Source organism: Podarcis cretensis (genome assembly GCF_951804945.1).
Source record: "Podarcis cretensis genome assembly, chromosome: 2".
Lineage (NCBI taxonomy): Eukaryota > Metazoa > Chordata > Lepidosauria > Squamata > Lacertidae > Podarcis > Podarcis cretensis.
In genome coordinates this window covers 101132858-101160329 of record NC_137171.1, presented here as the reverse complement: position 1 = coordinate 101160329, position 27472 = coordinate 101132858, and the positions used below count along the sequence as shown (strand labels likewise).

The window sequence follows — 27472 nt, the reverse complement described above, 5'->3', positions numbered from 1 at the left end:
AACTGGGGTCTCAGGCCTGAGGCTCCCCACCGCAACTTCGAGCACATTAGGGAGCAATGTAGGCGAGTTCCTTCTCTCTGTGAAGAAGAACTGGGAAATGTGGACATTAGGAAAGAATTCAAGCACCCAATAGCATAAGAAGCGCCCTACCAGAGCTGGCCAAAGGCCCATGCAGGCCATCGTCACAGCGGCTAACCTATGGAAACACCACAAGGAGGACCTGAGAGCATCAGCAAGTCTCCCAAAGAGAATTATTATTACACTGAAGAGCAACACGTCCGGTGCGTTCTGGAGGTAAAAGATAGTTCAAAACTGCACACTAAAAGCACACATATGTTGACTGCCTGCATAAATGTAAGCAAAGCCTACATACCGACTGCCCACGGAGAAATGAAGCTGACAAGAAAGTGGGTGGTGGAGGGAAAAGAGAAATGGGTAAAAATAGACATGCCAAGCTACAACATGCCTCCAAGTTATAGCAAAGGCATCTGGAATGTCCTCAGATCCCCTTGGCTCTGCCTACCACCGTGTGCCTGTTTATGTGGAGACATTTCCTCAAGCGGAGCAACAGGGCAAGACCCAGATCCTGCCAGCTTAGGCCACGTGGGGCACTGAGCCTCACGGGCTTGTCTACTGCCTGAGTAGTAGGGATTTTTTGTTTTTTAAAAAGGTTATTATTGCAAAAACACTGTTTTCCACTTGCATTCAGCAGAGCGAACTCCCAAGTATGACCCCACAATAAAAAAGGTCAGTGTTCAGAACACCAACCCCAAATCCTCCGGCACAACGGGTCTGATCCAGACTTAGCTGTGCTTAGAGAAGACCTGCAAAAATCCATGAGGCTTAACTGCAAATCTTCCCCCTTCCTCCACAGGCCTAGTACATATATGCATGGGGGCAAGTGTCTGTGTAACTCACTGTTTGAAGTAATTCCTGTACTACAAAAAGAAAAAAGGTCAAAAGCTGGTCTTATAGCACTTACTAATATGAAGCAAACACTGGAGTCCAGACTGACTCCAGCAACCCTTTTAAAACACCATTTTTGGGGAACTTGTCCTATATATAGAGGGCCAGGGGCAGATGGCAACAACTACTGCCCCCCCAGCTTTTCTGTAGTTTGTTTGATTGATTGATTGATTGATTGATTGATTGCATTTCTGTCCCAGCTTTTTCTCTGAGGAGCTCAAAGTGGCAGCATACATGGTTCTCCCTGCTCCTCATTTAATCCCTGCAACTGCCATGTGAGGTAAGTTAGCCTGAGAGACAGTGACTAGGCCCAAGGCTGCCCAGAGTGCTTCATGGCTATGCAGGGATTTGAACCCTAGTCTCCCACACATCATAGCTCAGTAGAAAAGCACCTGCTTTGTGTGCAGAAAGTCCCTGGTTTGATCAACCGTGTCTCCAGGTAGGGCTGGGAAAGCCGCAAGCGAGCGACGTGGTCGGGAAACCACTATAAACCCAATGGAAGACATTTGCGGTCGTCTGATATGCAAAGCACACCTTTATTCCTTCAGCCTTTTTCTGCATGCAGGTTTGCCTCGCTGCTTTCAGTGGGAAGACAATGAATCCTTAAAGACACCATTGCTTCCTCTATTAACAGGCACAGTGTGCGACAGTTTTGGCCAACCTGATGCCCTCTAGATGTTTTGGACTACGATTGCCATCAGTCCCAGCCAGCCAGACTGCAGCTGAAGGCCAAAACATCTGGAGGGCACCAGGTTGGCACAGGCTGCTGAACCGTACAGTGGTACCTCGGGTTAAGAACTTAATTCATTCCGGAGGTCTGTTCTTAACCTGAAACTGTTCTTAACCTGAGGTACCACTTTAGCTAATGGGGCCTCCCGCTGCTGCCGCCGCGCCGCCGCTATTCTCATCCTGAAGCAAAGTTCTTAACCCGAGGTACTATTTCTGGGTTAGTGGAGTCTGTAACCTAAAGCGTCTGTAACCTGAAGCGTCTGTAACCCGAGGTATCACTGTATATCCACTGGACTACTCTCTTCCCCACCACCTCATTTTTAAAAAGCATTTAAAAAGCTTTCGTGCTGCATTTTAAAAAAATGAACCTGTGAAACCCTGAATCCCTGCAACGCGAGCTGCACTCAACCAAAAGAGAAAAGGAGTTGGCTTCTCTCGCACTGGCCCAGCGGAACATTAATTGAAGCGAACATGAACAGCTATGTGTGAATGTTCGACACAGTCATGTAGAAACCACAAACCTTAGGCCTGAGCCATGGTAAGTCAAGTGCACAAATGCCTTCCACATGCCCCCAAAGGGGGTGGGGGGTGGGCAAAGAAAGAGGAGCTAAGCTTTAAAAGTGAAAAAAAAAACCCAACATGGAAACCGCTCTGAGCAATTTGTCATTTTAGAATGAAACGGCGAGGCAAAGGAGAGAGACTTTAAGCAAGTTCAACGGCTCAAATTGCGGCTACCTATCAGGTTTGTTTATAGTTCTCAACTACAAGGCTTTCACATGTTGTTTAAAGTTTAATATAGGCAATTTGGAGGAAGCGGAATGCAGGAAGAGAAAGGAAGAGGCCCCCCCAAAAAATCATCTTAAAAGCTGCATTCCAAGACTAGAGAGTCAAGGAATTGGCAGCAGTATAAAAGCAATTGCGGGGGAGAGGGACAGAATAGCCCAGAGAACCAGCTTACGCTCAAGGAGGCAAACTACTGCTTAAGAAGCCAACAACTTCTTGGGGAAGCAAGAGGAGGCCATGGGAAACACAGCTGTCACACGGATTGTCAACGCAGATTCACTTGTTCATGCAGAAGTGCTCTGTACAAATGTCCATACATCCAACGGCAGGGCCATTGATTTATCTCCACAGCCTCTTCGTGCAGTTTTTTATTTTAACCTTCTTTTCAGATTGTCCATTCCATACTTCTGTTTCTGTAATGTGTTTTCCTTTTACTTCATTGTGGTTGTTTGGGTTTTAATCAGAATTTTGTACACCGCCTTGAAACTTTTTTTAAATCTTTCTGACAGTAAGAGCTGTTCGACAGTCGAACGGACTCCCTCTGGAGGTTGTGGTCTCTCCTTCCTTGGAGGTTTTTAAGCAAAAGTTGGATGGCCATCTGTCATAGAAGTTTTAGTTGAGATTCCAGCATTGAAGAGGGTTGGACTAGATGACCCTTGGGGTCCCTTCCAATTCTATTATTCTATGAAAATAGAAATTTAAAAAAAAAATCTCTTTGGGAGAACTGCTGCTGCACTCAGGCCCTTCTTATGGGTTTTACATAGGTATCTGAACAATTGTATTTATTCAAGTCAACAAACAGCAGCAGCATCAATATGAGATGGGGAACACTGAATTTATCCACCAAGTCTACCTTCTTCCAAGGTCTGTGTATTTTGTACTTATTCAAGGATGCACTCTGTGAGGTAGGCCCACTGCATAGTCCAAGAAGATGCAATAAGATGAGTGTGTTGCAATCTAAATACTCCGGCATGCGGTGGCAGGGAGTTTGGGCATGTTGCAAGGACTTCATCCCTCCAGAGGCAGAAGCGACTTTGCACTCCGACGAGCAAGTGGCTTCAGAAATTTGGCTTCTGGTCTCCACAGCCACAGTCAACAGCAGGTGCAAGCAATAGCCCAGCTGCTAGGATGGCTTACAAACCTCCCAGCAGTGATTTCAGCCAGGAATAGATGAGCTCACCCAATAACAATGTCAACCAATAGGTATTAAAGCACATTTCTGGTTCAAGCATTGAAACACGGCAATAACTCAACTCTTACAGACGCCTGGTTTTATAGACTTGGTTCCAATTAGATCTAACAGCAGCAAATTATCTCATCAATCTTCATTCGAGAAGAGAAAAGAATGCTTCTTTATCTTAATCTGCTTTCCTGACCAGAGCTACATCTCTATGTTCCCAAATGAGACCTATGCTCAGGATGAACCAGCCTGGCTCTTCTTACTTGTTGAGGGTGGCTGCAAAGGAGGCACAAGGGCCACCAGCACCATTTATCGGTTAACATACCACAAGAGCTGCAATTAAGCATAAACTGCAGTTCTGCCCAACATGCAAGTCAGGCTCCTTCACAGTGATGCATCTTGTGATGCATGATGAGAATGCACACACATCCAGCCTTCACCATTAGGCAGCTTTGGTTTTGCTCTACTACAGCTTAATATAAAGCTTGTTTGTGACGAATCATTTAGTGACGAATCATTTAGTGTCATGATTTGCACTCATTTTCTCCTCCATAAGAAGATCCCTGCTGGATCTGATCAAAGCTCCATCTAGTCCAACAGCTGGTTCTTACAGTGGCCACCCAGGTGCAGATGGGAAGCCCACGATCAGGACATTAGCACAAGAGCACTCTCTCCCCACTTATGCCCCCAAGCAACCAGGATTCAGAGGCCACACATCTCTGACCCCGAAGAAGAAGAAGATTTTGGATTTGATGTCCCGCTTTATCACTACCCTAAGGAGTCTCAAAGCGGCTAACATTCTCCTTTCCCTTCCTCCCCCACAACAAACACTCTGTGAGGTGAGTGGGGCTGAGAGACTTCAGAGAAGTGTGACTGGCCCAAGGTCACCCAGCAGCTGCATGTGGAGGAGCAGAGACGCGAACCCAGTTCCCCAGATTACGAGACTACCGCTCTTAACCACTACACCACATTGGCTCTCAATGCAACATATAGCCATAATGACTAGTAGCCCCCAATGGCTTTATCCACCATGAGCTACCTAATCCGAGGATCCCCAGTTAGATAGCACTCTGCATGCTCCTGACAGAAAAGATGGCATTTGCACAAGTTCTCTCTGCCCTGATTTGTAAGAAACGTCATTCAACTTTAATAATTAAAAATAAATGGGTTTTGATTTTAAAAAAATTAAACACTATGCTAAACTCTTTTCTAAGAACGTGTCCAGCACAAAGAACTGAATGAAGCAAGCACACAATTTGTTTTTTCATTTTAACAGCCAGTTGTGCAGGATGCAGTTAATATTAACTTTTGTGAACTTGAAAGTTCAGGGTCTTATTGAACATTGTGCGCTCTGATACACAGAAGTCTTCTGCTTGCTGTAGAACGGCTGGTTTGCCTTTCTAGACAGAAAGTTGATTGCCAGCTTTCTATTCCATTCTCAGAAGGATGTTTGAAAAGTGGAGATAATCATCTGGAAACACAACCAAATATGGTGGGGAGTGAGGATTAACACCACGCAAATACCAAACAGTAGCACTGCAGCATAATGCTGTTTTAGAAGTGAAAAAAATGACTACTGTCTATATTATCCCTATATTATCCCTAAGAACAGCTAAATTATATACCAGATTATCTCAGAAGAATTTGCACATAACAAACAACAAGCCGTGCTTCCGCTGGTATCATGGAAAAAGCAACTTGTTGATCTCACTACCAAGACAGCTGAGGATTGTATCCAGCATTAGCCCTATGCAGAGTAGGCCCACTGAAAATAATGCACATGACTAACTTGGTTCTGTTCATAGCAGTGGTGCTACTCTAGGTATAACTTGGTTGGATACAACCCTCAGTCCTTTGCACATAACACAGAGATGGAAGGGATGGGTATGAAGACAAGTCAGAAATGCACATGACTTGTAGAGTTCCCATTTCTGCCACAGACTTTCACATGGAGCGCAAAACTACACATTTGCAAGGCCTTCTCCCAGGCATACATCTGTCGTTCCTGCACTGCAAGGTGACATCCACAGGAGAAGGGCCTTCTTAGTAGTGGCATCTTGCTCGCTAGAATCTTGAGAGTCTCTCAACCTGCCTTTGGAAGACAGTTTGGTCCAGTAGCCCTTCACAAAGCACTGCTAAAACTGGCTCACTTTTCTCCTTGCCTCTGTTTCAATGACTAGATTGTTATTTATTATACAACATTGTTGGTTTTTAATTTGCATTGCATTAAAGCCTGCAGTTTCAATGTAAGCCACCTTAAGGGCCTCTTTGTGGGTGGAAAGGTGTGGTAAAAAGTGATTAAGAACAAATACAGATAACAATTTGATTGTGGAGAGCTTCTGTAGTTATGCAATTTTTAATTAAAAAAAAAACCCTCTTTGAAGGATTATCATGGGTTGTTTTTTTTTTACCCCACCTTGTTATGAGAAAAGTGGTTCTTTTACAATACTGGCCACAAGAATAAAAACGACAAGCCCATCTTTAAAATGACAATTAGTAGAGCAATAAGCAGCAGGTTAAAAAGAAAAAACACACAGATAAGAGAGCAGAATGAAAATTGTGTTGGAACAGTATCTGGGTTCTTTCTAAAAGAGAGGCGGGATGCAGAAACAGATTTCATTATTGAGTGCATGGATTGGTGCACCAATGACCCAAAACAAGTGTTTGTGCTACCTGGGCATTGCAAGCAGAATATGCATCAGGGCAGAGGGACAGAACAGATTTACCAAATCCCCTTTGCTGAAAATAAGCATTAAGTTTGCCTCCCATTACCAGTACGCAAAGCTCAGCAGCACAGCAAAATTTTTGCTGCTTATGCTTTTGTCTCTAGCACTCGCTCAGAGCATGTCCCCCAGCTTCTTATACAGAGCAGCAAACATTTCAGGAATGACAGTTGTTCAGAACTGCTAAATATTTGTGAGCTCTAAAAATTCCTCAACTTAAACCTCCAGCCTCTCTCCCGCCCAGCCTCCCAAGGTCTCACATACCACAATATTTGCCTGGATATCAGCTCGCAAAACCCAGGCTGAGACTGGCTGAACCACCCTCCATTTATACTTTTGTCATTGCTCCGGCCAATCACAAAGCTTTTATTCTGTAACCGAAAAGGGATCAGTGTGCCTTTCGGAGCTATGAAACAGGAAGAAGTTCCAAGAGTTTGGGTTACACACACACACACACACACACACACACTGCTTCACAACTATTGAATTGATATCTTTTTCCACCACTCTCCATTCCTTCCTGAAGGCAACCCTCTCAAAATCCAATTGCGGACCAGGGATGTATAGCAAAGATTAGTGTTATCTATTTGTTTGCACCCACAGGTTGCATTAAAGGTTGGATTGCTTGACTTGGACCAGAGAGACCCGTGTTCCGATGCCTTAAAGCTATAGCACATACCAGCTTGGAATCCAAGCTGCGAAGTTCGAACGGATCCATAGTGTTGGATACATTGCCCCCAAACTCTCTGGAAGATGAGCAAGATCTGAAGCAATGCAGAAAACTAAACAATACTGTGCAGGACAGAAAGCAAGCAACACCTTAAGCGACCTTAGCTGGAATCCTGCTTAAATTGACAATAATGTATTTATTATAATGTACAAGCAATGGTTGAGAAATAAGTTGTTGGAATAGAGTTTCCATCATCCACTGCCACTGGCCCCACTGGCTAGAGCTGATAGGGGTTGGAGTCCAACAACATATGCTAGGTCACAGGTCTGAGATCCCCAGAGATAAACCATAGGCTTGCTGGTCAGCTTTAAGGAAAACACTGGATCTCAGATTCAGCTTCTTATGTAAGAAGATAGAGTGCCTAGGATTTATTGGAGCTATTATTAGGATCAGCGCAATTAGCAGTGCCGAGCATTTGTGAAAGTGCCTCATACTGTATACAAACATGGATTAGAAACCGCTCCCAAGCATCCAGTGCAAAAAAAAAAAAAAAGTGGCAGCTCTCCATCTTTAACTGCAGGCAGAACAGGATGGTTGAAGTGTGTTGGGGCAATGGTCAATTTGCATTAACTGGTCTAGAGCACACGCACGAAAAAGAGAAAGAAAGCCAGCAACGAAGATGGTACAAGCCATATTCCAACTTGCTTTCTAGGGAGGGGAAAGGAAGCTGGGCTTATACTGTACATGCAGCAGAGCTGTATGGTGCAGCATCAGTGTTAGAAAGTGAGATATGAAAGCTAGGAGCTAAATAGCAACTTAAACCTAGGTTATAGGCGCAACAACAGAATATCTAGGCGCCCTTTTTTTATAACAAGAACCCAAAGCTGAAAATGAATGAACTGCTGCCAAAATATTACGTTCATTTTTCACATGCTCTAGTCCTTCCCCTGACCACCCACCCTAATATTCTTAAGAGGGTCTCTTCTCCAGTCTTCAGAGAGCGTCTGGAAGTGGGGAGGCATAAAAAGGTCCTCCTTTCCTTCCACTCTGTAGTTTTAATCTGAAATCTTAAGCACAGTACTGCACCCAGAGCTCAGAAACTGCTCCCGCTAATGAAATTCCCTGTTGCAAAACGCGCCTAGGACACTGGACTGCATTATTGCAGGTGAGAAAGTACCATTTCTTCAGGTTTCATGGAACAATGGAATCATGGAATGGTAGAGTTAGAAGGGGCCACAAAGGTCATGTGATCCAACCCCCTACAGTGCAGGAATATTTTGCCCAACGTGAGGCTCGAACCCAAGACCACCATGTTTTTTAAGCCAGTCCCTGCAGGCAGAAACCTAGCATAGCAAGGGAAAGCATATTTTCAAACTGCCTTCCTAAATTGCTAGTTTCCACCGTCAACCCCTAACATACAAGAGAATTCAGAAACTGTATTCCCCCCAAAACACACTTTTATTTATGCCTCAACCTCTACATTCAGTTACCTGTGCAAATCCAGCTTGCAATATGCAATATCTTAGCATTTGGTAAGCAGGAAGGGAGGAAAACCTAACTATACAACATAAAGTGTTTGCGTCCTAGTAAGTAGCACATAACTCCAGTGCTGGCAGCATTTGAGACATATTTGCTAAACCAGCCAAGTATGTTAGGAGCGATCAGCCTCCTTTCCCAAAGTAAAAATAGCAAAACAACAGCATTTGGTAGCCTTTGTTCTGCCATCTCTTTAGAATTAGTCTTGCAGACAACCAAATGTTATTCTGTCCAGCTGCGGAGCCACCAGTTCAAATTATGAGGGCGTTCTATGCATCTTTCCAGGGTTCAAGGAAGCTGCGGTGAGGTTGAGCAGACCCCCAAACGCCAAACACAATTTACCCTCACGCTTGCAAAGAAGCCAGGCGTCCGTCTTTCCATTAGAGAAAGGGTGGGGAACTTGGCGCCCTCCAGATGTTGCTGGGATCCAACTCCATCAAAACCCAGCCAGTGGTTAGGAATGATGGGCCCAGCGATGCCAGCAGGTCACCACTTCCTCAGCTCTGCACTGAAACTGCAAAAAACAACAAACCCAAAACTGGCCAGTGTCAGAGAGAAACAGGAAATGACCTGAGCCAACCCTTGAAGGCTTTTCCACCCGCTTCCATCTGGCCACTGTGTGAACAGCTTGGTTCCAGACTACTTGCCTTGATGCTGTCTCCAAGCTTCAATTCCTTGTGAAACTGCACCAGGCTGCAGCATCTGAGCCAGCCAAGGGGACTGGAGAAAGACACAGCAGAGCAACTGAGAGCAATGGGCTTGCTCACTTTTCAAAGCGGAACAGGGAACTACACGGCCATCTCGATGTGGAAAGCCATTACAGTGGTGCCTCGCAAGACGAAATTAATCCGTTCCGTGAGGCTCTTCGTATAGCGTTTTTTTCGTCTTGCGAAGCAAGCCCATTGACAGCTTAGCGGATTAGCGCTATTAGCGGTTTAGCGGCTTTTAGCGGATCAGCTGATAAACGGCTTAGCTGCTTAGGAAAAGGGAAAAAAGGGGGGAAACCTGCAGGAACTCGCAAGACATTTCGTCTTGCGAAGCAAGCCCACAGGGAAATTCGTTTTGCGAAGCGCCTCCAAAACGGAAAACCCTTTCGTCTAGCGGGTTTTCCGTCTTGTGAGGCGTTTGTCTTGCGGGGCACCACTGTATTAATGATCCAGCGTCCACTGCAAATCATTGCATGACAAATGCAAACGTTCATGGCTCCCTCTCACACGCCTCTCATTTTATACTGCCCTCTCACCAACTCAAGGGCGATGTACACGATACCCACCACCACCGCTTGATCTTCGCAACCAGCCTACGAGGTAGATCGCTAAATGGCTGAGCAGGGGTTTTAGCCACTGTAACGCAATGGCTAATCTGGGGAAAGCCTAGCAATCTGCAAATAGTGTTTTGGTGGTTGGAACTGTATTGCTCTAAATTCAGGTTCCTTTCCAACTGCAGTACAGTCATACCTCGGGATAAATGTGCTTCAGGTTAAGTATTTTCGGGTTGCGCTCCGCTGCAACCCGGAAGTAACGGAGTGCGTTACTTTCAGGTTTCGCCGTGTATGCATGCGCAGACGGTCAAAATGACATCACGCGCATGCGCGGAAGCTGCGAAACGCGACCCGCACACACACAGACACGGGTTGCGTTTGCTTCAGGATGTGAACGGGGCTCTGGAACGGATCCCATTCGCATCCCGAGGTACCACTGTAGAGGATTTGTGCAGCCTCCAGGATTCGCAAACACTAAAATACCAGTCAGCTCAGTTAGTCAGAGCATGGTGCTAATAATGCCAAGGTCGCTGGTTCGATCCCCATATGGTCCCACCTTCATATTCCTGCCTGAGACCTTATTCTGACATGCTTCCCCTGGGGGTGTCTGGGAGGGATGTGATGTCTTCAATAATCTGAATATCTTCAATCATACTGAATCACAGAATTGGAGAGATGGAAGGGACGCCGAGGGTCATCTAGTCCAGCCCGCTGCAATGCAAGAATCTCAACTAAAGCATCCATGGCAGGTGGCCATTCCAGCTTTTGCTTAAAAACGTCCAAGGAAGGAGAATCCACCACCTCCCAAGAGAGACGGTTCCAATGTCGAAAAGCTCTTACCGTCAGAGCAATAATACTTAGCATTTCCAAAGTGCTTTCAAGCTGCCTATATTACTTTGGTGCAATCCTTCTAATAAGGCTGTAATGCTAATTTTATTATCCCCATATTGCAGACTGGTGCATATGCGAGGAAAAGTGATTTGCCTGAGGCCACCTTGTAAGTTCCATGGCACAGGTGAGATTCGAACAAAGTACTTCCTGATTTGTAGCACAACCTCTCTCTGCCACTATGCAGAGAGTACACCAAGTAAACACTGAGTCAGAATTCACAGTTTTCTACCTGCAGGATCCAGCCTTCCTTGACGTACATGCGCAATTCACTCGCACCTAACAATGACATATCTCTCTCTCTCTCTCTCTCTCATTCCCTGCGCTTAACATACCCACCCGTCATCGACTACCTGAATTCTACCAAACAAGAATTGCCGCCACAAGAGACCGTCCTCTGTCTCAGCAGCAAACTTCACAGAGAGCTCTATCCCCAGATCAAAGCACCACAGTTCTCTTTTTATGCGCCGCCACAAGCTTATGCAGCAAAGATAACAAGCGTACGCACCATTCCCCATTTCACGGGCAGCTCGGCTATTGCAAAGTCATCCGTTTCAATTAAATTAAGCTCACCCTGCTCTGAAATGTCTTCTGCTTAGAAGCTGGGTGCCAAGCACAGCCGCCTTGTAAAGTCCAGCAAGCGTCTTCGCTCACAAAGTTGAGAGCAAGGAGAGGAGACACTTCCCTTCAAGAGCAATCACTTGCTTAAATGTTTGGCAGCCAGGAGGCTTGTATCTATTTGGCTTAGTGCATCTAAGAAGTCAGCTCCTTCAGCCATGGAGACTGCTAATCTAAGCAAGCCTTTCTTGAGAGTAAGCCCTAAGGAGCACAGCTGGAGTTACTTCCCCGCTCACAATTGTACTGCAGTAATCTAATCCAATGGGACGCGGGCGGCGCTGTGGTCTAAACCACTGAGCCTCTTGGGCTTGCCGATCAGAAGGTCGGCAGTTCGAATCCCTGCGACGGGAATGAGCTCCCATTGCTCTGTCCCAGCTCCTGCCAACCTAGCAGTTCAAAAGCACGCCCAAAAGTGCAAGTAGATAAATAGGTACCGCTCCAGCGGGAAGGTAAACAGTGTTTCCGTGCGCTGCTCTGGTTTCGGTGTTTCGTTGTGCCAGAAGCGGCTCAGTCATGCTGACCACATGACCCAGAAAAACTGTCTGCAGACGATCGCCGGCTACCTCGGCCTGTAAAGTGAGATGAGCACCGCAACCCCAGAGGCGTCTGCGACTGGACTTAACTGTCAGGGGTCCTTTACCTTTTTTAAAAAAATAAAAATCTAATCCAGAACAGTGTGTGAGAGAGAGCCAGGGCAGCCCAAGACATTTTGGCACCTAAGGCGAACCACAAAATGGCACTCCCTCCTCACCAGGGAAGAGGGGATGAGTGAAGATCTACATCAGGAGCAAGGGGGGCAGGAACTAATATCTACATTGGGATCTGCTACCTGAGGTGGTCGCCTAATGGGTGGGCCAGCCCAGCCGTCAACTGATCTTGAACTCATGCACTCAAGGCTGCAATATTAAGCACATCTGCTTGGAACCAAGGCAACATTCAATACATACACCCTCTCTGGCATGGCCACGAGGCAGAGATCAGAAGTTTCTGCTTCCGTTTTAGATTAACCACAGTTTAGAGCTCCCTCCAAAACCTAAACTGTGGCTAATTAAGTACAGTTAATGAAAATAAACCAGCTTCGTACACTGAAGTTGGCTTGTGTCCACTAATCATAGCTGAGATCACAGTTTGCTTGTGTTCAGACATCATGACAAGCTGTGGTTAGTTTAAAGTGGAAGATGAAGCTTCCAAACTCATCCTCACAGCTGGGCTTGGGAGAACAGAGAGAGAACGCATAGTGTGCAAGCTCAAGGCTCACTGTAACGTGCCCTTGAAACGCTAAACCACAGTTTAGCATTACATGCAAACAAAGCCATAACATAGTCTTAAGTTTCAGTGCATCTCATTTCAAAGATCCTTGTTTGAACTCCAGGTATAAAATCAGACTCTTTTTACTGGCGTCCCCCCACCCCTAGCAAGAATAAAACACTCTTAAGCCTACAATCTTACAAGGAAGACTTATTAAAGTAGTTATGATCAGAATGCAAGCTGAACAATAATACCATGGACAGACTTATTTTGCATGCTCAACCCTTCCATTTCAGTTTGTATTATATGTTATTTAAGAGGGTTTGCTGGGTGGCTATTGCCCATCAATGTACCATGCCTCTTCTATGGGTACCAGTTCTTGATGGAAACACGCATAAAGCCAATGTTTGCAAGACCAGAAGTTTGTGCTATAATTTGCATAAAACGAACCAGTCACTGAATGTGTCCCTTCTGGTCACAAAATTTTGATCTTGCAGAATATATTTCTAGTAGTAGCTAAGCTATTCTGAAGAATATATGACAAACCACATTAGGCAGTCCTATGTGACTGGGACAAAGAAGTATTGTCAAACGCATTTTGCTAATGCTAGATTAGCCCCAGAACTAATTAAGTCACTCAATTGCATTAAGGAAATAAACTCTGAGAAAAAGCTGTGAGAAGCCCAACCAGAAGATGCCAGAATCCAGATGCTATAGATGAATAATGCATATTTTAAGAAGCATTTGCTAAAACCATGAAAAGAAGGGGGCAAGGAGGACAGAGACCCTAATTCAGGAGCATCAAATGTGTTATTCAGAAGATGTTGGTGGGAACTGTGGTCCAACAACATCTGTAAGGCACCGGACTGCTGTGCAGCTATCCAGGATGCAAAGGGGATGTTTGGCAGGCTTCTAAAACAAACGGCTATTGAGATCAAAATGGCAGCTAGAGTGGTAACTTATAAATCAACAGTTAGCTCAGCCGGTGGAGCATGAGACACTTACCATAATTTCAGGGTCATGTTGAGCAAAAGGATTCCTAGAAGACCCTACCAACTCTGCAATCAAATCCCTGTTCAAATCTTTGCCTGTATAGTGGTACCTCGGGTTAAGTACTTAATTTGTTCTGGAGGTCTGTTCTTAACCTGAAACTGTTCTTAACCTGAAGCACCACTTTAGCTAATGGGGCCTACTGCTGCCGCTGCACCGCCAAAGCACAATTTTTATTCTCATCCTGAAGCAAAGTTCTTAACCCGAGGTAATATTTCTGGGTTAGTGGAGTCTGTAACCTGAAGCGTATGTAACCCACGGTACCACTGTAATATGAAGTCACTAGGTCAGCCTTAGTCACCTAAAGGTGCCAGCTTCAACTTGCTGGTCCTCATCCTGGCCCTCCAAGAACTGCGCTACTCCACCCAACCCAGCAGAGTCAGACAAACACAACTGGGTATGATCAGCAATTTTAGTGACAACATTTATTGACAATTTTAGTGACAACATCTCCCCACAGCTTCATGTAGATGTTAAACAAGATGGGGAACAGAACAGAATCCTGCAGGAGACCCCACAGCCTAAGAGCCAAGGATCTGAGAAGAACTCCTGCATCACTACTTTCTGGCCATGGCCCTGCAGGTAGGAGTGGAATAACAGTTAAGGGGATGCCCTGCCTTGCTAACTACTAATATTCCTTAAGAGTGTAACACTGTAAAATGGCTTCCTGGCTACAGTCCCCTGACAAAAGCCACAGAGGTGTGACTTTGCCTTCACCAGCACCAGCCTGTACCACAGGGGTAAAGAACCTGTACCCCCCAGATGTTGCTGGACTGACCACTATAACGCTGGCCATACTGCCTGGGGATGATGGGAGCTGGAGTCTAACAACATCTGGACGGCCACAGGTTCCCGACTCCTCCGGTACCACTTTATGGGATGAGGCAGGAGGGATGGAACAGACAGGCGTCTCATCAAACAGAAAAACCGTAGCCTTTCTCTGCTTGCCTCGCCCTGTTTCGCTTCCTCACAAAATGCATTCAGTCCATATTTTTATCCAACGGTGTTTAAATGCAGGTTGTCAAATAGTTGCTTGAAAGTTAAGAGGAGCTTCTGAGAGGAGGAGGCAGCACAAGAATTGCTTTTGGCCTTTTTTTGCCACCAACCCAACAGGCCTCCTAAATAATAGATGGGCACCCTTTACTCCTAAAATGAAGCAGAAGATGCATAAGTAATGAGAATAAAGTCTTTAGCGCTGAGATGTTACTAGCTCTTAAATACTTAAAAGGACTTGCATTCTTAAAACAGCTCCATCCCAAGACAGACTTATTTTTGCTTTCCCTGTATGATCTCTCTGCTGCCCCTGTAGGATTTGGGAGCTCAGACAGACGTTTGGATGAATGACCATTTTAAGCTGAAAAAGCAGCAGGCAAATGTGGCCTTCTCTTCTCTTTCTAAAAACAAAACAAGACCTTACAACCGAACACATATAGATGTATCTTTAGGACAGTATTAAATAATGATGCATTCACAGATTTGTACACCAATTTAATTCACATTTCTATCTTTGTGTTATTCCAAGGGCTTAGGACAGGTTGGGGGGGGGAGTCATCCTCTCCCTTTTTATAGCTGCACAAACATTGCAGTATAGTTGCGTTGTTCAAGGTGACACGAGACTGTCTTCAGACCCAAGACTTGAGGACTCCACAGTCAAAAAGCAGGACGGGAATTCCAGCTAATTATTTCTTCCCTTGGTTATTTCATAGAATCAGAGAATGGTAAGAGTTGGAAGGGTTTTATTTCATGTAATTTAAAGATGCAAAAATGGGGTGCGCGTGAAGGTATGCCTATAATTTTAAACACACGCAATGCAGCAAAATGCGAGCCAGTAAAGTGGTTAAAAGTGGGTGAGCTAGGAAAGTGGGGAACCTGGGTTCAAATCTCCACCCAGCTGTGAAGCCAACCTACCTTGCAGGACTGTTAGGAGGATAAAATGGGTGCAGGGAGACAGAGAATCGTGTATGCTGCCTTGGATGAAAGGGGGAGATATAAATGTACGAAAACAAAATGAGCCAGTGGTGTCTACCACATCACAGTGCATGCGTGTCTAAACATAGAGGATATAATCTGGCAGAAGTGTTCCAAAGCGAATTTAAAGACTTTACAGAGATTTGAACCACACTCAGCAATATACACACTGCCACGGGCATTTGGAAAGATTGAGGGCACAAGGAGAAGGGGAAAACAGATGATGAGACAGTTGGACAGTGTTCTCGAAACTACTAACATGAGTTTGACCAAATCGCGGGAGGCAGTGGAAGACAGGAGTGCCTGGCGTGCTCTGGTCCATGGGGTCACAAAGAGTCGGACACGACTAAACAACAACTTATGCTTTATTTCCCCAAAAACTGGTTTTGCAGGCTGAATTTTAATACTCACACCTCAACCCTTCTGTTTGGGCACTGCAGCCTACAAATGAAGAACATCCCAGGACAACGATGTGGTGGTGGGACTACAATGAGTGTTCACAGGAAGAGAGAGGAAGGTGGGAGGTGGTGTCGGAAGCTGAAGAAGAGGACTTAGTGAGCAGGGAGAGTCTGTGGCAGAGAGAAGTCTAGAACCAGAGGCAGAAGCTGAAGCAGGAGAGGAGGGAGCCCAAGAGGCAGAGATGAGTCAGGGTGGTGAAGAGTCACAGGGGTCTCCCCCACCCCACCCCCACTCCTGCTGCAAGAAGTTCCCCTTCCCACTGTCTCCCAGAACCAGGAGAGGAATGAAAAGGGCAGAGGAGAGGTTGCCCGCATGTAGACGCAGTCTCTGATTGCTTGGGGGAAGTCCTGGAGAGGAGGGGACTTACAACGGCTGTGAGGAGGCAGGGACTTTCAGTCTTGGTAACTGATTTTCATTGAATAAGACTGCTGGGAATGAGCTGCTGTGCTCATTAGGCCCGATCCTCAGCCAAGTCTGTGGAGATTGTTTTTTTGCTAATAAATAGTCCCTGGAAAAGACCCTGATGTTGGGAAAGATGGAGGGCACAAGGAGAAGGGGACGACAGAGGACGAGATGGCTGGACAGTGTTCTCGAAGCTACCAGCATGAATTTGACCAAACTGCGGGAGGCAGTGGAAGACAGGAGTGCCTGGAGTGCTCTGGTCCATGGGGTCATGAAGAGTCGGACACGACTAAACGACTAAACAACAAAGTTAGCTCCAACTTTGAACTGTGTGATTACTGACTGACATGCTCCTGTGACACTCTCCCAATGGATCTGTGTGTGGTTGAGTGCTGAAGGCCTTCTCCTTCCAATCAAGAAAGGTGACTTTTGTGAGGTCACAGAAGTATCAACTTGTTTACAATATATCCTTTTCAGATGCATAAGCAGTGGGGAAAGAAGGTGTCTCCGATTTTAATTAAAGGGGGGGGGGAGTCTGCACTGGCAGATTGTGAAACAAGCTAGAAAGGCTGAATTCTAAATTCAGGCTCTTGTTCTTTGGGAGACCGAAAGCACATTTAAATTTCAAGTTTGTAAACAGCTTTAAACACACACACACACACCACACAACCACCAAGAGTAGTTAAATTATTTAATACCCTACATGGCAATAATTTTCAAACATCGGTTGCAATTAACACTGTAATTTGAAGGATAATTGCACTATGATCTGGCAGCCCCTAAAAATGAAAGCCTGCAGTATTATTTAATAATGAGGCTGAAAGATTTAACCTTATTGTGGAAAACAATCCAATTTTATCCCATTAAAGGATCATATTAATTCTTGAAAAATTGTAAACAGAAAGCAATTGAAGTCAACACCAAAGAACACAAGGCAAAAAAATATAAAGTGTTAACTTGCTCTTTGTAAAGGCGAATGGCAAGAACCATGCACATCAGTTGGCTGCTAAAGAAGATCCCTTTTTACATTCCATACCCTGGTAAATGCTTACAGGGAGCATTCTCTCTGAGATTTTAAGCACCCAGTACACAGATGTCTTGTGTTAAATTTCACACCATGTGCCAGGGTATGCCAGCACTGAGCTCAATGGGTGCGTCACACAAGCATTCAACAATTAAACGGCTGCCGTTAACACAATGCATAAGTTTTTGGAACAAAATGTGTCATCTTTAATCAATGCTGCCTTTCCCATGGAAATCATGGTTGGCGATTGCATTGTTATAAATTTGTACTTGCTGCAGAATAGCAGTTGCCAACTGGCAAGTTATGAACCATGAACAAGGGAACAAGGAAACCCTATGCAAGTGGACTACCAACTTTTCAGAACACCACCACAGGTCAAGAGCAGAAACTGGAGGTTTCCTTGGAATGAAACTAGGGAGACTCTACTCTGGAGTAGGCTGTCATACATTACACTCAAAAGGTTGTCTTCTGAATAGTATACACCATGGATAGGCAAACTAAGGCCCGGGGGCCAGATCCAGCCCAATCGCCTTCTAAATCCGGCCTGCGGACAGTCCGGGAATCAGCTTGTTTTTGCAGTACGTTTCCGAGCACAATTCAAAGTGCTGGTGTTGACCTTTAAAGCCCTAAACGGCCTTGGTCCAGTATACCTGAAGGAGCGTCTCCACCCCCATCGTTCTGCCCGGACACTGAGGTCCAGCGCCGAGGGCCTTCTGGCGGTTCCCTCACTGCGAGAAGCAAAGCTACAGGGAACCAGGCAGAGGGCCTTCTCGGTAGTGGCGCCCGCCCTGTGGAACGCCCTCCCATCAGATGTCAAAGCGATAAATAACTACCTAACATTCAGAAGACATCTTAAGGCAGCCCTGTTCAGGGAAGTTTTTAATGTGTGATATTTTAGTGTATTTTTGGTTTCTATGGAAGCCGCCCAGAGTGGCTGGGGAAACCCATCCAGATGGGCGGGGTACAAATAATAAATTATTATTATTAAATTATTATGAGTAGAATGTGTCCTTTTATTTAAAATGCATCTCTGGGTTATTTGTGGGGCATAGGAATTTGTTCTTTTTTCCCCCTTCAAAATATAGTCCGGCCCTCCACAAGGTCTGAGGGACAGTGGACCGGCCCCCTGCTGAAAAAGTTTGCTGGCCCCTTGTATACACTAAGATTTGAACATACAGCTTTGTGCAAGAGCTGGATAGTCTGAAATAAGAATCTACCTCGATGTCCGGCCATCCAGCACCTGCCTCTCATTCAAAGATGCTCTAATCTCTGCAGCTTCCACCACTGCTCTTTGAGCATGTGCTTCCATAAAATTGCTGTTTCCCCCCCCCCCCCTTATTGTGTGCCATATGGTACTATATAATGGGAACTTATACAACAGGTGGCACAGTGATCCTGCAAGACACAATTAATGCAATAAACAATCTTGAAAAAGAAAATCGGCTCAACAGCAGCAAGGTAAAATTCATAGGAGAAAAAAATGAAATTTTAAACTACACACTGCAATATTGATTTAAACCTTCTTCCTAACTGGTGAAAGAAAGAAAGAAAGAAAGAAAGAAAGAGAAAGAAAGAAAGGACCTAATTCATAAACTACTGATTGTCAGTTGTTCAGAGCACTCTGGCATAATTATAAAAAAGCCATGTACATCTGTTTTAATCTGCAAGTTTTGTAGTTTGAACACTAGATAATGTAACTAATCACTGCAGTAATATAAACCAGGGAACCATGCCTTTTTAAAAGGAACTTCAGCCAAGAACTTGCAAGCCAGAGCATCTTCCCAAATCCTGTATGTGTCATGTTTACATATACAAATGTCAGTAAGAAGAGACACATCAAAATCCTCAACAGCGAGAAACTTTAAAAAAAATTTTTAATATAAAAAAGGGGAGTGGGGAGGTTAACCTGTTATGCATTTACCCAGCACAGGAATTTGAAAATCAAAACACAAAGAACTATTGCAACTATTTCTACACTTTGGCTGCAGATGGTTAGAATATACATAAGGCCAGAGGTTTTGAGTTATCTGTTAACAAAAGTTGGCAGTTTGCTTCGCTGCATACATGAAGCTGCTGAAGGGGTAAAAAACTTTCACTGAAGCACTGATCATTATGACCCACCCTTCCTTCCTTAACCAACCCCTCCAAAATATATATATATATTTCTTTTTCTTTCTTTTTTGGCAGGGTGTTGGAGGGACACAAGAGGAGAAATTCAGACTATTGAAGACATCACATCCCTCCCAGACACCCTCAGGGGAAGCATGTCAGAATAAGTGCTCGGGCAAATAACTTTTAAAGAGCCTGTTTCATTCGCATTGGTAAATGTAATTGAGCCTAACATTCCACAGCTGGCCTGGGTAATTAATGCCAGCCCTTGCACAGAAATCTACCATTACATCCTTCTGCTTTCACATACATCTCAGGGTCAAATTAATGTTGTCAAAGCAGCACATGTGACAGCAAGCAGAAAATAGGACCACTGTCTTGCTTCGCCGGCATGCTGGGTTTTATTTCTTTTGTTTCCTTAAAAAAAAATTAAATCAACCAAAAATAATCTAAATATATCACTGAAGTAAACTGATCTTCATGGGCTGTAACTTTAGAAGGATTGATTCATGCAGCGAATTAGAAAACGCAAGAGCAATTTCTTTTTAAAAAAAAGAAAAAGAAAAATGGGGAGGGATTAAAAATCCATCCTGTCTGAAAACCTGGAGTGTGGACAACACTGAGCTAAATGGGACCAGGGATCCAGTTTGGGATAAGGCAGCATCCTATGTATCTAGACATTCAGTTTTTAAGTGACAATCAGTTCATACTTTAATTTCATAATCTCTGTAGCCAACGGCCTACAACTCAAAACAGACACAAAGCCATGCAAGGAAATGCAAGTTTTAATCCCATTGCCAGGCTTTGGCCTTTTTTACCCACATGCAAGGAAACACCGGTTTCATTTCGTCTCCCGTCAGTTTCACCACAGGGTTTTTGTAGGTTTCAACCTCCACATTGCAAAAGCAAGGAGAATGCCTACTGGCATCCGAAGTGTTCCATCGATTTGGAAACCTATCCTTACGGGGAAGCACATTTGGAGTTGGGGCCAAGGATGGGCTTGGCACTAGGCCTTCAAAAGTGGAAACAGGCATTTATTTCAGGGGCAACTCAATGTACTTAACAAGCATAACAGGATCCTGCTTGAGGGAACGAGTGGCATTATGTTTAATGACAAACAAGAGTTTGAATGCTGTGCAGTAGGGATCTCCAAGCAACCAGAAGGCAATCCAACACTGCTTTTACAAGACTGGCCAACCAAAGACATCTTGTTGCCTGAGACCAGTGACAAGATAGCACCTTCCTTTCCATTCTACATACAAAAGCTGACATGCAATAGAGCCTTACACATCACTGACAATGAGACAACATCTTCCAGTGCACCCCAGGGCAACAGGCTAGCTTAGAAGTCTCTTGGGCACAAGAGCTCTACTGGCTCAAGCCAACGGCCCACCTAGACCAGCATCGTGTTCTCAAAGTGGTCAACCAGAGGCCTATGCGAAGCCTGTAAACAGGACCTGAGTGCAACAGCACTCTTCCCACCAGCTCACGTCCTAAACTTTGCTGCTGCACCTGTGTGGGAAGAAGTCTCCTGAAAACTCTGCCCAACGGTAGGGCTGGCCCTTTTACAAAATAAGGGGGAGAGGCGGACATCTAAACTTATTTTCTGTACCCGCCCCAAGGTTATTTTGTGGGAACCCAGGCAATCAAGAAGGGTCTGCTAAGTATTAGTTCGTGCCTGTCAAAACATGAATCAAGATTTAAGAGTTCACAATTTTTGGTAAGAATATTTCCAGTGTGACTTGCAGTCTCTGTGTATTAAATAGAGGCAGAAGCAGAATGGAAGACAGGATCACTGCTCAGTAGCATGAAACACTCTTCCTGCTTCTATATCTGGCCAGCAAGTTCCGCAAGTTTTCCTGTAAGACCTGTTTGACCAGCAGATTGGAACAGAAGAAATGTGTCTGTACAGTATGATGCCTCTCAGAGACTAATTCCTGCCTCCAAGCCCTAGGCTAAATAAAACTTTGCCATGAGATGCATCAATAAGTGTTCTAGCAGAACCACTGCTTATCACAACTGGTGCATCTCTCATTTAAGCATGGGAGGCATCTACGTTAATGTCTCTGAGCAAGAAGTTACCTGGATGCCCTTTGGTACGCCTTTCAGTTAAATGCAAAGAATACAGAGTGGCTATGCAATGTTGAATGTTCTCTGTTAACTCTGTTCTGTTTCCCTTATGTTTTTGTTGAAAATAATCCATGAACTAGTAGTTTGTACATTGACCACTAATAATGAACCATATGTCATGGATATTGCCTCAAATTTATTATGCTGGGGTTTGGGTTTTTTTGCGATATACAAGTAACATGAGAAGACTTGGTCTACTGATTTGTGTCATTTGTGATGATGATGATCCTTACTTATTAAACACCATAAAAAGTTATTTTTAAAAAAGAATACAAAGAAAAATTGTTACTATTATGCTAATGTGTGGCCTGAAGTTTAGCACAGATAATATGCCTTAAATGTCTCCAGAGCAAAAATGTATTTGGGAAAATTTATCAAGAAAGCAGGCTCAATAATAAGTATAATAATAAGTAAATAAGTAAATTTTGAAATAAAAATAATTACATTTTGTAGAAAATCTAGAAGCAGCTATAATTTACTGCCCTACATTATAATTCCACAGTCCTATGTTATAATTCTACCAACTGTGACAGGCACTAACTACTGTAATCCAACTGCTGTTGGATGTCCCATGGGTAGTTTACACCCCATAGCACAAGTACATGTAACTACGTTTATCAGCTGTGGCAGATTCCAGATCATAGCGCACACATCTACAAGTCATAACTTAAAGGTGCAAACAGAACTGAGACTTGCAGTTAAGTTCAATCAGCCGAACTCCTGAAAGCATTCAGAACTGACTGTCCATTGCACCTGTTGAAAGGAACAGTGATCTAAAGGAAAGCAGAGCACCAGCTTGGCTGCAGGAGTTGCTGGAAGGAGGTGTGCCAGGCTCCATCCAACAGTCCCTGGACATCCACTCTGGATTTGTGTAGGGTTAACTCCTTAGCCCTTTCCCTAAAGCATACTTGGGATAACGTAAAGGCAGGTTGCCCGGCAGCTTTACTCAAGTTCACAACAGCAAAACACAGGGAGGAAAGGGAAGCAAGCAGGGCTGCAAGACCCCAACAACAGCCTCCGAGGAGGAATGAGAAAGCAGCTTCTTGGCATCTTTCATTTTGCAGTTGAGAGTAGAAGAACCGCCCTGCTGGATCAGCCTCAAAGGTTCTTCCCCCCCCCCTTCCCCTGCTCTAGACAGAGGAGCACCACAAACAGGTGAAAGCTCTCACAGGTTTACTGCCTCTGGAAATTGAGGTTCCACTTAGCTATCCCAGCTAATCAGCTGGCACGATGATTAGTTCCACTTGATAATTCAGGAGCTTGTTGGTGTCCAGGACACTTGCAGAAGTCAAGAGCTTTTCAGCCAATCCCCAGGCAATGGCCTCTAAGCCACAGAGGGGGACAGGTAGGGTAAGGTGGCTTGGCTTGCTTAATCACAGGGACAAAAGAGGAACAAGCACTATCCCTGGCTATGGCCCCTAAAAACTTGGTGGATGCCAACCAGAACAGGCCAGAAGTGAATGCCAAGCATCTCTGCATAGGCTATGAGGGATCCAGAAGCGTCCTGTTGCTAGGGAAGTCTGAAGGAAGAAATGTTTGGGATTTCAGCAAAGCAGAAAATAAACCATTCCTGGCAGGCAATGGGGGAAGGGGGGGGAGAGAAATAATCCATTTCCCATGCAGAAATCCATGCCAATCTTTTGACATAAAGCAAGGGAGGCAGCTGGCAATCACATGCCTACACTTAAGAAACACACAGGCAAGGAGTCATCCTCCAGCAAAGCAGCCGAATGTTCCAATTCGAAGGGAGGAGTCAGCCTCTCCGGAAATTCCTCTAGGTCCAGTCAAGTGAAATATTTGTTTGGCTCCCTAATAGAGTTTGCCACCAGACTCAGGGACTCACCACTTGACAAACTGCAGAAGCCCTTCCCGGAACCGTCTGTGGCCAGGGGCGCTGGTGCAGTTCTTAAAAAGAACATCTCCAATTGCACGGGAGCTGCAGGGCGAAAGGAGCCAGCACAAGCCGTAAAACTTAGAGCTGAGTCCCCAAGGGAGATGTGTGGAGGGTGGCAGCAGAGAAGAATGCAGTTCGGATTACCCAGGAGAATCAGAGCATCATTCCCAAATAATTACTGCCTTGGCATCAAAACAAAGCAAAGATGCTCCCCTCTGTCTCTCTCTCTCCTAGGGTGACTCCGTTATTTTCAAACTGGCAGAGGGAGGGAGAAAGGGCGAGGAGAGAGAGAAAAGGCAGACTTGATTTGTGGCTGCATTTAAAAAAAAGAAAACAGCAGCAGTAAAAAGCTCCCGAAGGTGGCTTTGCCCATTGCAACTTTTGCAGGCAAAGACTGCAAAGAAGAAAAGCAAAGAAGCCAACCCGTTCATCTATATAGGCAACAGAATGATTACACACACAAAAATACAGTGTTACCTTGGGTTACAGACACTTCAGGTTACAGACTCCGCTAACCCAGAAATAGTACCTTGGGTTAAGAACTTTACCTCAGGATGAGAACAGAAATCGCACGGGAGCAGCGGGAGGCCCCATTACCTAAAGCGGTACCTCAGGTTAAGAACAGTTTCAGGTTAAGAACGGACCTCCAGAACGAATTAAGTTCTTAACCCGAGGTACCACTGTAATCTTTTTTTGGTAAGGGGGGCAGGACAAAAACACTTGAAGAGCACATTATTTTGGGAGACTTAAAAAAAAAAAAAAAACACTTTGTGGTTCTCCAGCCTTTCTTTTTTTAAAACATATTAAGAGTTCCCCATTACTTATCTTTTTGTGTGTGATCTTTTAGGAGAGTAATAAAACTCTACTTAGAACCGATAAGCATCTGAGGTGCACTCACACCCGGCATTACCCAGCAATTTCCTTCCCATAGAAACCAAGCCCTCCCCTTTTCTAAACACACCAGCTGCCACCCTCATTCGCTTCCCAAGGACCAGCCAAGGAGTTGACCTGGGAGGAAGCACACCTCCCACGCCGCTCAATGCAACACAAGAGCTTGTTGGGTTTGTCCACTCCCAAGGCAACTTTTATAGCTCAAACAGCGTCCAACAAGTGGAAACCAAGCCTCGTCCAGGAATGGGACTGAGTAGCAGCAGCAGAAGCAGCATCTTCTTCCTGTGATGGAAGGCTTGAGATGGGACTTATTCCTAGCACAGTACAAAAAAAGGAGGAACGGAACCAATGGAGTTCCTCTTTCTGGAGGCTGGGCAAGCTCTTTATAGGGCCACCTCGTATCTCAGGAACTAGGAATGGAATCCACCGTTCCAAACAGAAAAAGTCCCAGCCTTCCTTTGAAGCAAGAGCAAACTTTAGCTAGTTTTTTTTTTAATATTGCTTTTACAGGTCTGAGATTCCAAGATGTATTCAGTTTTCTGCCTGGTTTTTTTAAGGGATGTGTGTTGCCATCAGGGTTTTAAGAAGTAAACCCGACCTCACCCTACGGATGGGGCAGATTAGAAATTTTGAACCATCTAATTCGGGGGTCGATCATAGCTCAGTGGCAGAGTTTCTGTCTTGCACACAGAAGATCCCTGGTTAGATCCCTGGCATCTCCAGAGAGGCTGACAACAAAGCTTGTCTGAAACCCTGGAGAGTGATTGGGTCATCAGTACAGAGGATTGCTGAGTGGGATGGACCAATGATATGCCTCAGTATAAGGCAGGTTCCTACACCTTCCTATCACTCCCTCCAGCACCAGTCAGTTATAAGGTTCTAGACAGAGTTTACCCAGCCCTGATGGGTGGACTAAATCAGGACTTTCACACCTGTCAAAAAAATTTTTTAAAAAAAAACACTTGAAACAGAGCATGATGAAGTTCACATCGGGCAGATGTGACCTTGACCCTGACCTAGGAGAGAGCCATTTTACGAAAATAAATAAATGAATGAAATCTTGAGCAGGGTTCAGTCCTGCTTCCATTGCTAGGGGTCCCCAAATCCCATAGGTCACCTTAAGAATTCCCAGCACTAAAGCAAGGCACCTCTCCGGCTCACGTCTCAAAAGCACCTTTCCCATCGTAGAATTGGAAGGGACCCACAGGGTCATCTAGTCCAACCCTCTGCAATGCAGAGCTGGAACCCACGACCCTGAGATTTTGAGAGCCTCTACCACCTGAGCTACGCCAGCTCCATCAACCCATCACACATCCCTTCGAGACGGGTCAAGCTAGAGGTGCCCAAAGGGTGAAGACCACCGTAGTGCGTCGTCTCTGACTTAACAAAAACCAGGCACACGGACTCCACGCAGAGACCAGAAGCCCCCGAGCCAGTCCGAGAAAGAGCGCAGCTTCTCCTGCGCCACGAGCCCCATTCCCTTGTCCGCAGACTCGGTGCACTGCGGAGGAGAAAGAGAGGCTCCCCCCCCTCCTTCCCCCCAAAACCGCCTCCAGGACCAGCGGGAGCCTCGCCGTCGTTGCTCCGTCTCAGGAGGCGGCTGAAGTTCCTTCGCAGCCCCGCAAACTTCCCCCGAAGTCGCCAGCAGCACCCCAAGAAAGCCGGCAGTCGAGGAGACAGATCTCCAAGCGTCCAAGAAAAAAGTGGAGGAATTCAAGTCCCGCAGCGAAACTCCCGCAAGTGCAACCCCGCGTCTTCTTCGCCCCCCAACCCCGCAGCATGCAAACCAACCAGCCTCTTTCTCCCCCCCCCCCCCCCACTCCCCGCAATTTCATTTCCTTTTACCTTGTCTGACGGCTTTGAAAAGGATGGGGTCCTTGCAGCTGCGGATAACTCCCAGCACGTCGTAGCGGGGCAAGCCCGACACCCGGATGCCCTGCACCTCCAACAAGAGCTCCCCTTCGCCCAGCTTCCCGTCGCCGTCCTCCTCGGCCGTCGCCCCGACGTAAGGAAACTCTCCATATTCCGCTCCCCCCAGGATGGTGACCCCCAGCTGGCCCTGAGCCCCGCGGCTCACCGCGCACTGGTGCACCTTGGTCGTCCAGTGGTTCTTCTTCTGGATCACTTTCGACATGGCGCTGCTCGCCGAGTCCGAAACAAACACCAGCAGCAGCAGCAGAAAGAGGGAGAAAGGCCAGGCAGGCAGGCAGGCAGGCGCGCTGGGGCCGTCGAGCCAGCCTTCCCCGGGCGCTGCCGGCAACTTTCAAGCCATCACCGAGCAAACTTCGCGCAGGTCCTGCCCGAAGCGGCGGCGGCGGCGGCGGCGGCAACAGCAGCGGCGGCGGCTGCGGCAGCGAGCGCCTCCTCCGACGGCGCCGCTGCCATCGAGCCGGCCCTGGTCCCTCAGCAAGAGTCCGGCGCGCGTCCCCTTGCCGCTTTCCTGCTTCCCCTTTCCTTCTTAGTAGGCAAGCCTCCTTCCCCGGCGCAGTTTCCCCTCCGGGCGGCTCCGCGTCCCACCTGAGAACGTGGAGGAAGCAAACCAACAACAGGGTCCTCGTCCCCTTTCCTCCGGGCCACTTTCCCCGCCACTTCTCCCCCCCCCCCCCCTCAGTTTCGCCTCCGAGCGAGCGTGGCTCCTTTAAGCGCGGGCGAAGGCGCCGCTTGTTTTGTTACATTTCACTCGGGTCGCTTCTTAGCAAGACCAAAGCAGAGCGAGCGAGCAGCGATAGGCACCGCTGGCGCAGGCGCCCGGCACAAGCTCCTCCCCCTCCTCCTCCCTGGCCGCCTCCCCTTGGAGAAAGCGCGCCTCTCTCCCCGGCATGTGAGCGCGCACAGGAGCGCCGGCGGGGAGTGAAGCCGTTGCCCTTAAGGCTCAATTGCCCATAAGCAGCAGCCCAGACCAGAATCTAGGCTGGCCAGATGTTTCTTATTTGTCCCCTTTGT

At 46.1% G+C, this 27472-nt stretch overlaps 1 protein-coding gene and 1 long non-coding RNA gene across 14 annotated transcripts in view; one reads left to right on the top strand and one right to left on the bottom strand.

Moving 5' to 3' along the window:
- The window catches only part of MAGI1 (membrane associated guanylate kinase, WW and PDZ domain containing 1), a 489041-nt gene extending 461811 nt beyond the window's left edge, over positions 1–27230 (bottom strand). For 5 of the 13 annotated variants that reach the window (XM_079957821.1, XM_079957818.1, XM_079957819.1 and 2 more), the window contains exon 1: positions 26375–27229. In XM_079957821.1, the coding sequence (XP_079813947.1) occupies positions 26375–26663 (289 nt within the window). In that variant the 5' untranslated portion in view covers positions 26664–27229. Of the gene's footprint in view, positions 1–26374 lie in introns of all 13 variants that reach the window. The other 8 variants (XM_079957813.1, XM_079957823.1, XM_079957820.1 and 5 more) reach the window with 5 other exon arrangements.
- LOC307209223 lies at positions 108–4127 on the top strand. Its single transcript, XR_013835441.1, has 3 exons — positions 108–1405; positions 2368–2437; positions 2988–4127. It is a non-coding gene; the product is annotated as an uncharacterized lncRNA (long non-coding RNA).
- Positions 27231–27472: the final 242 nt, after the last annotated feature.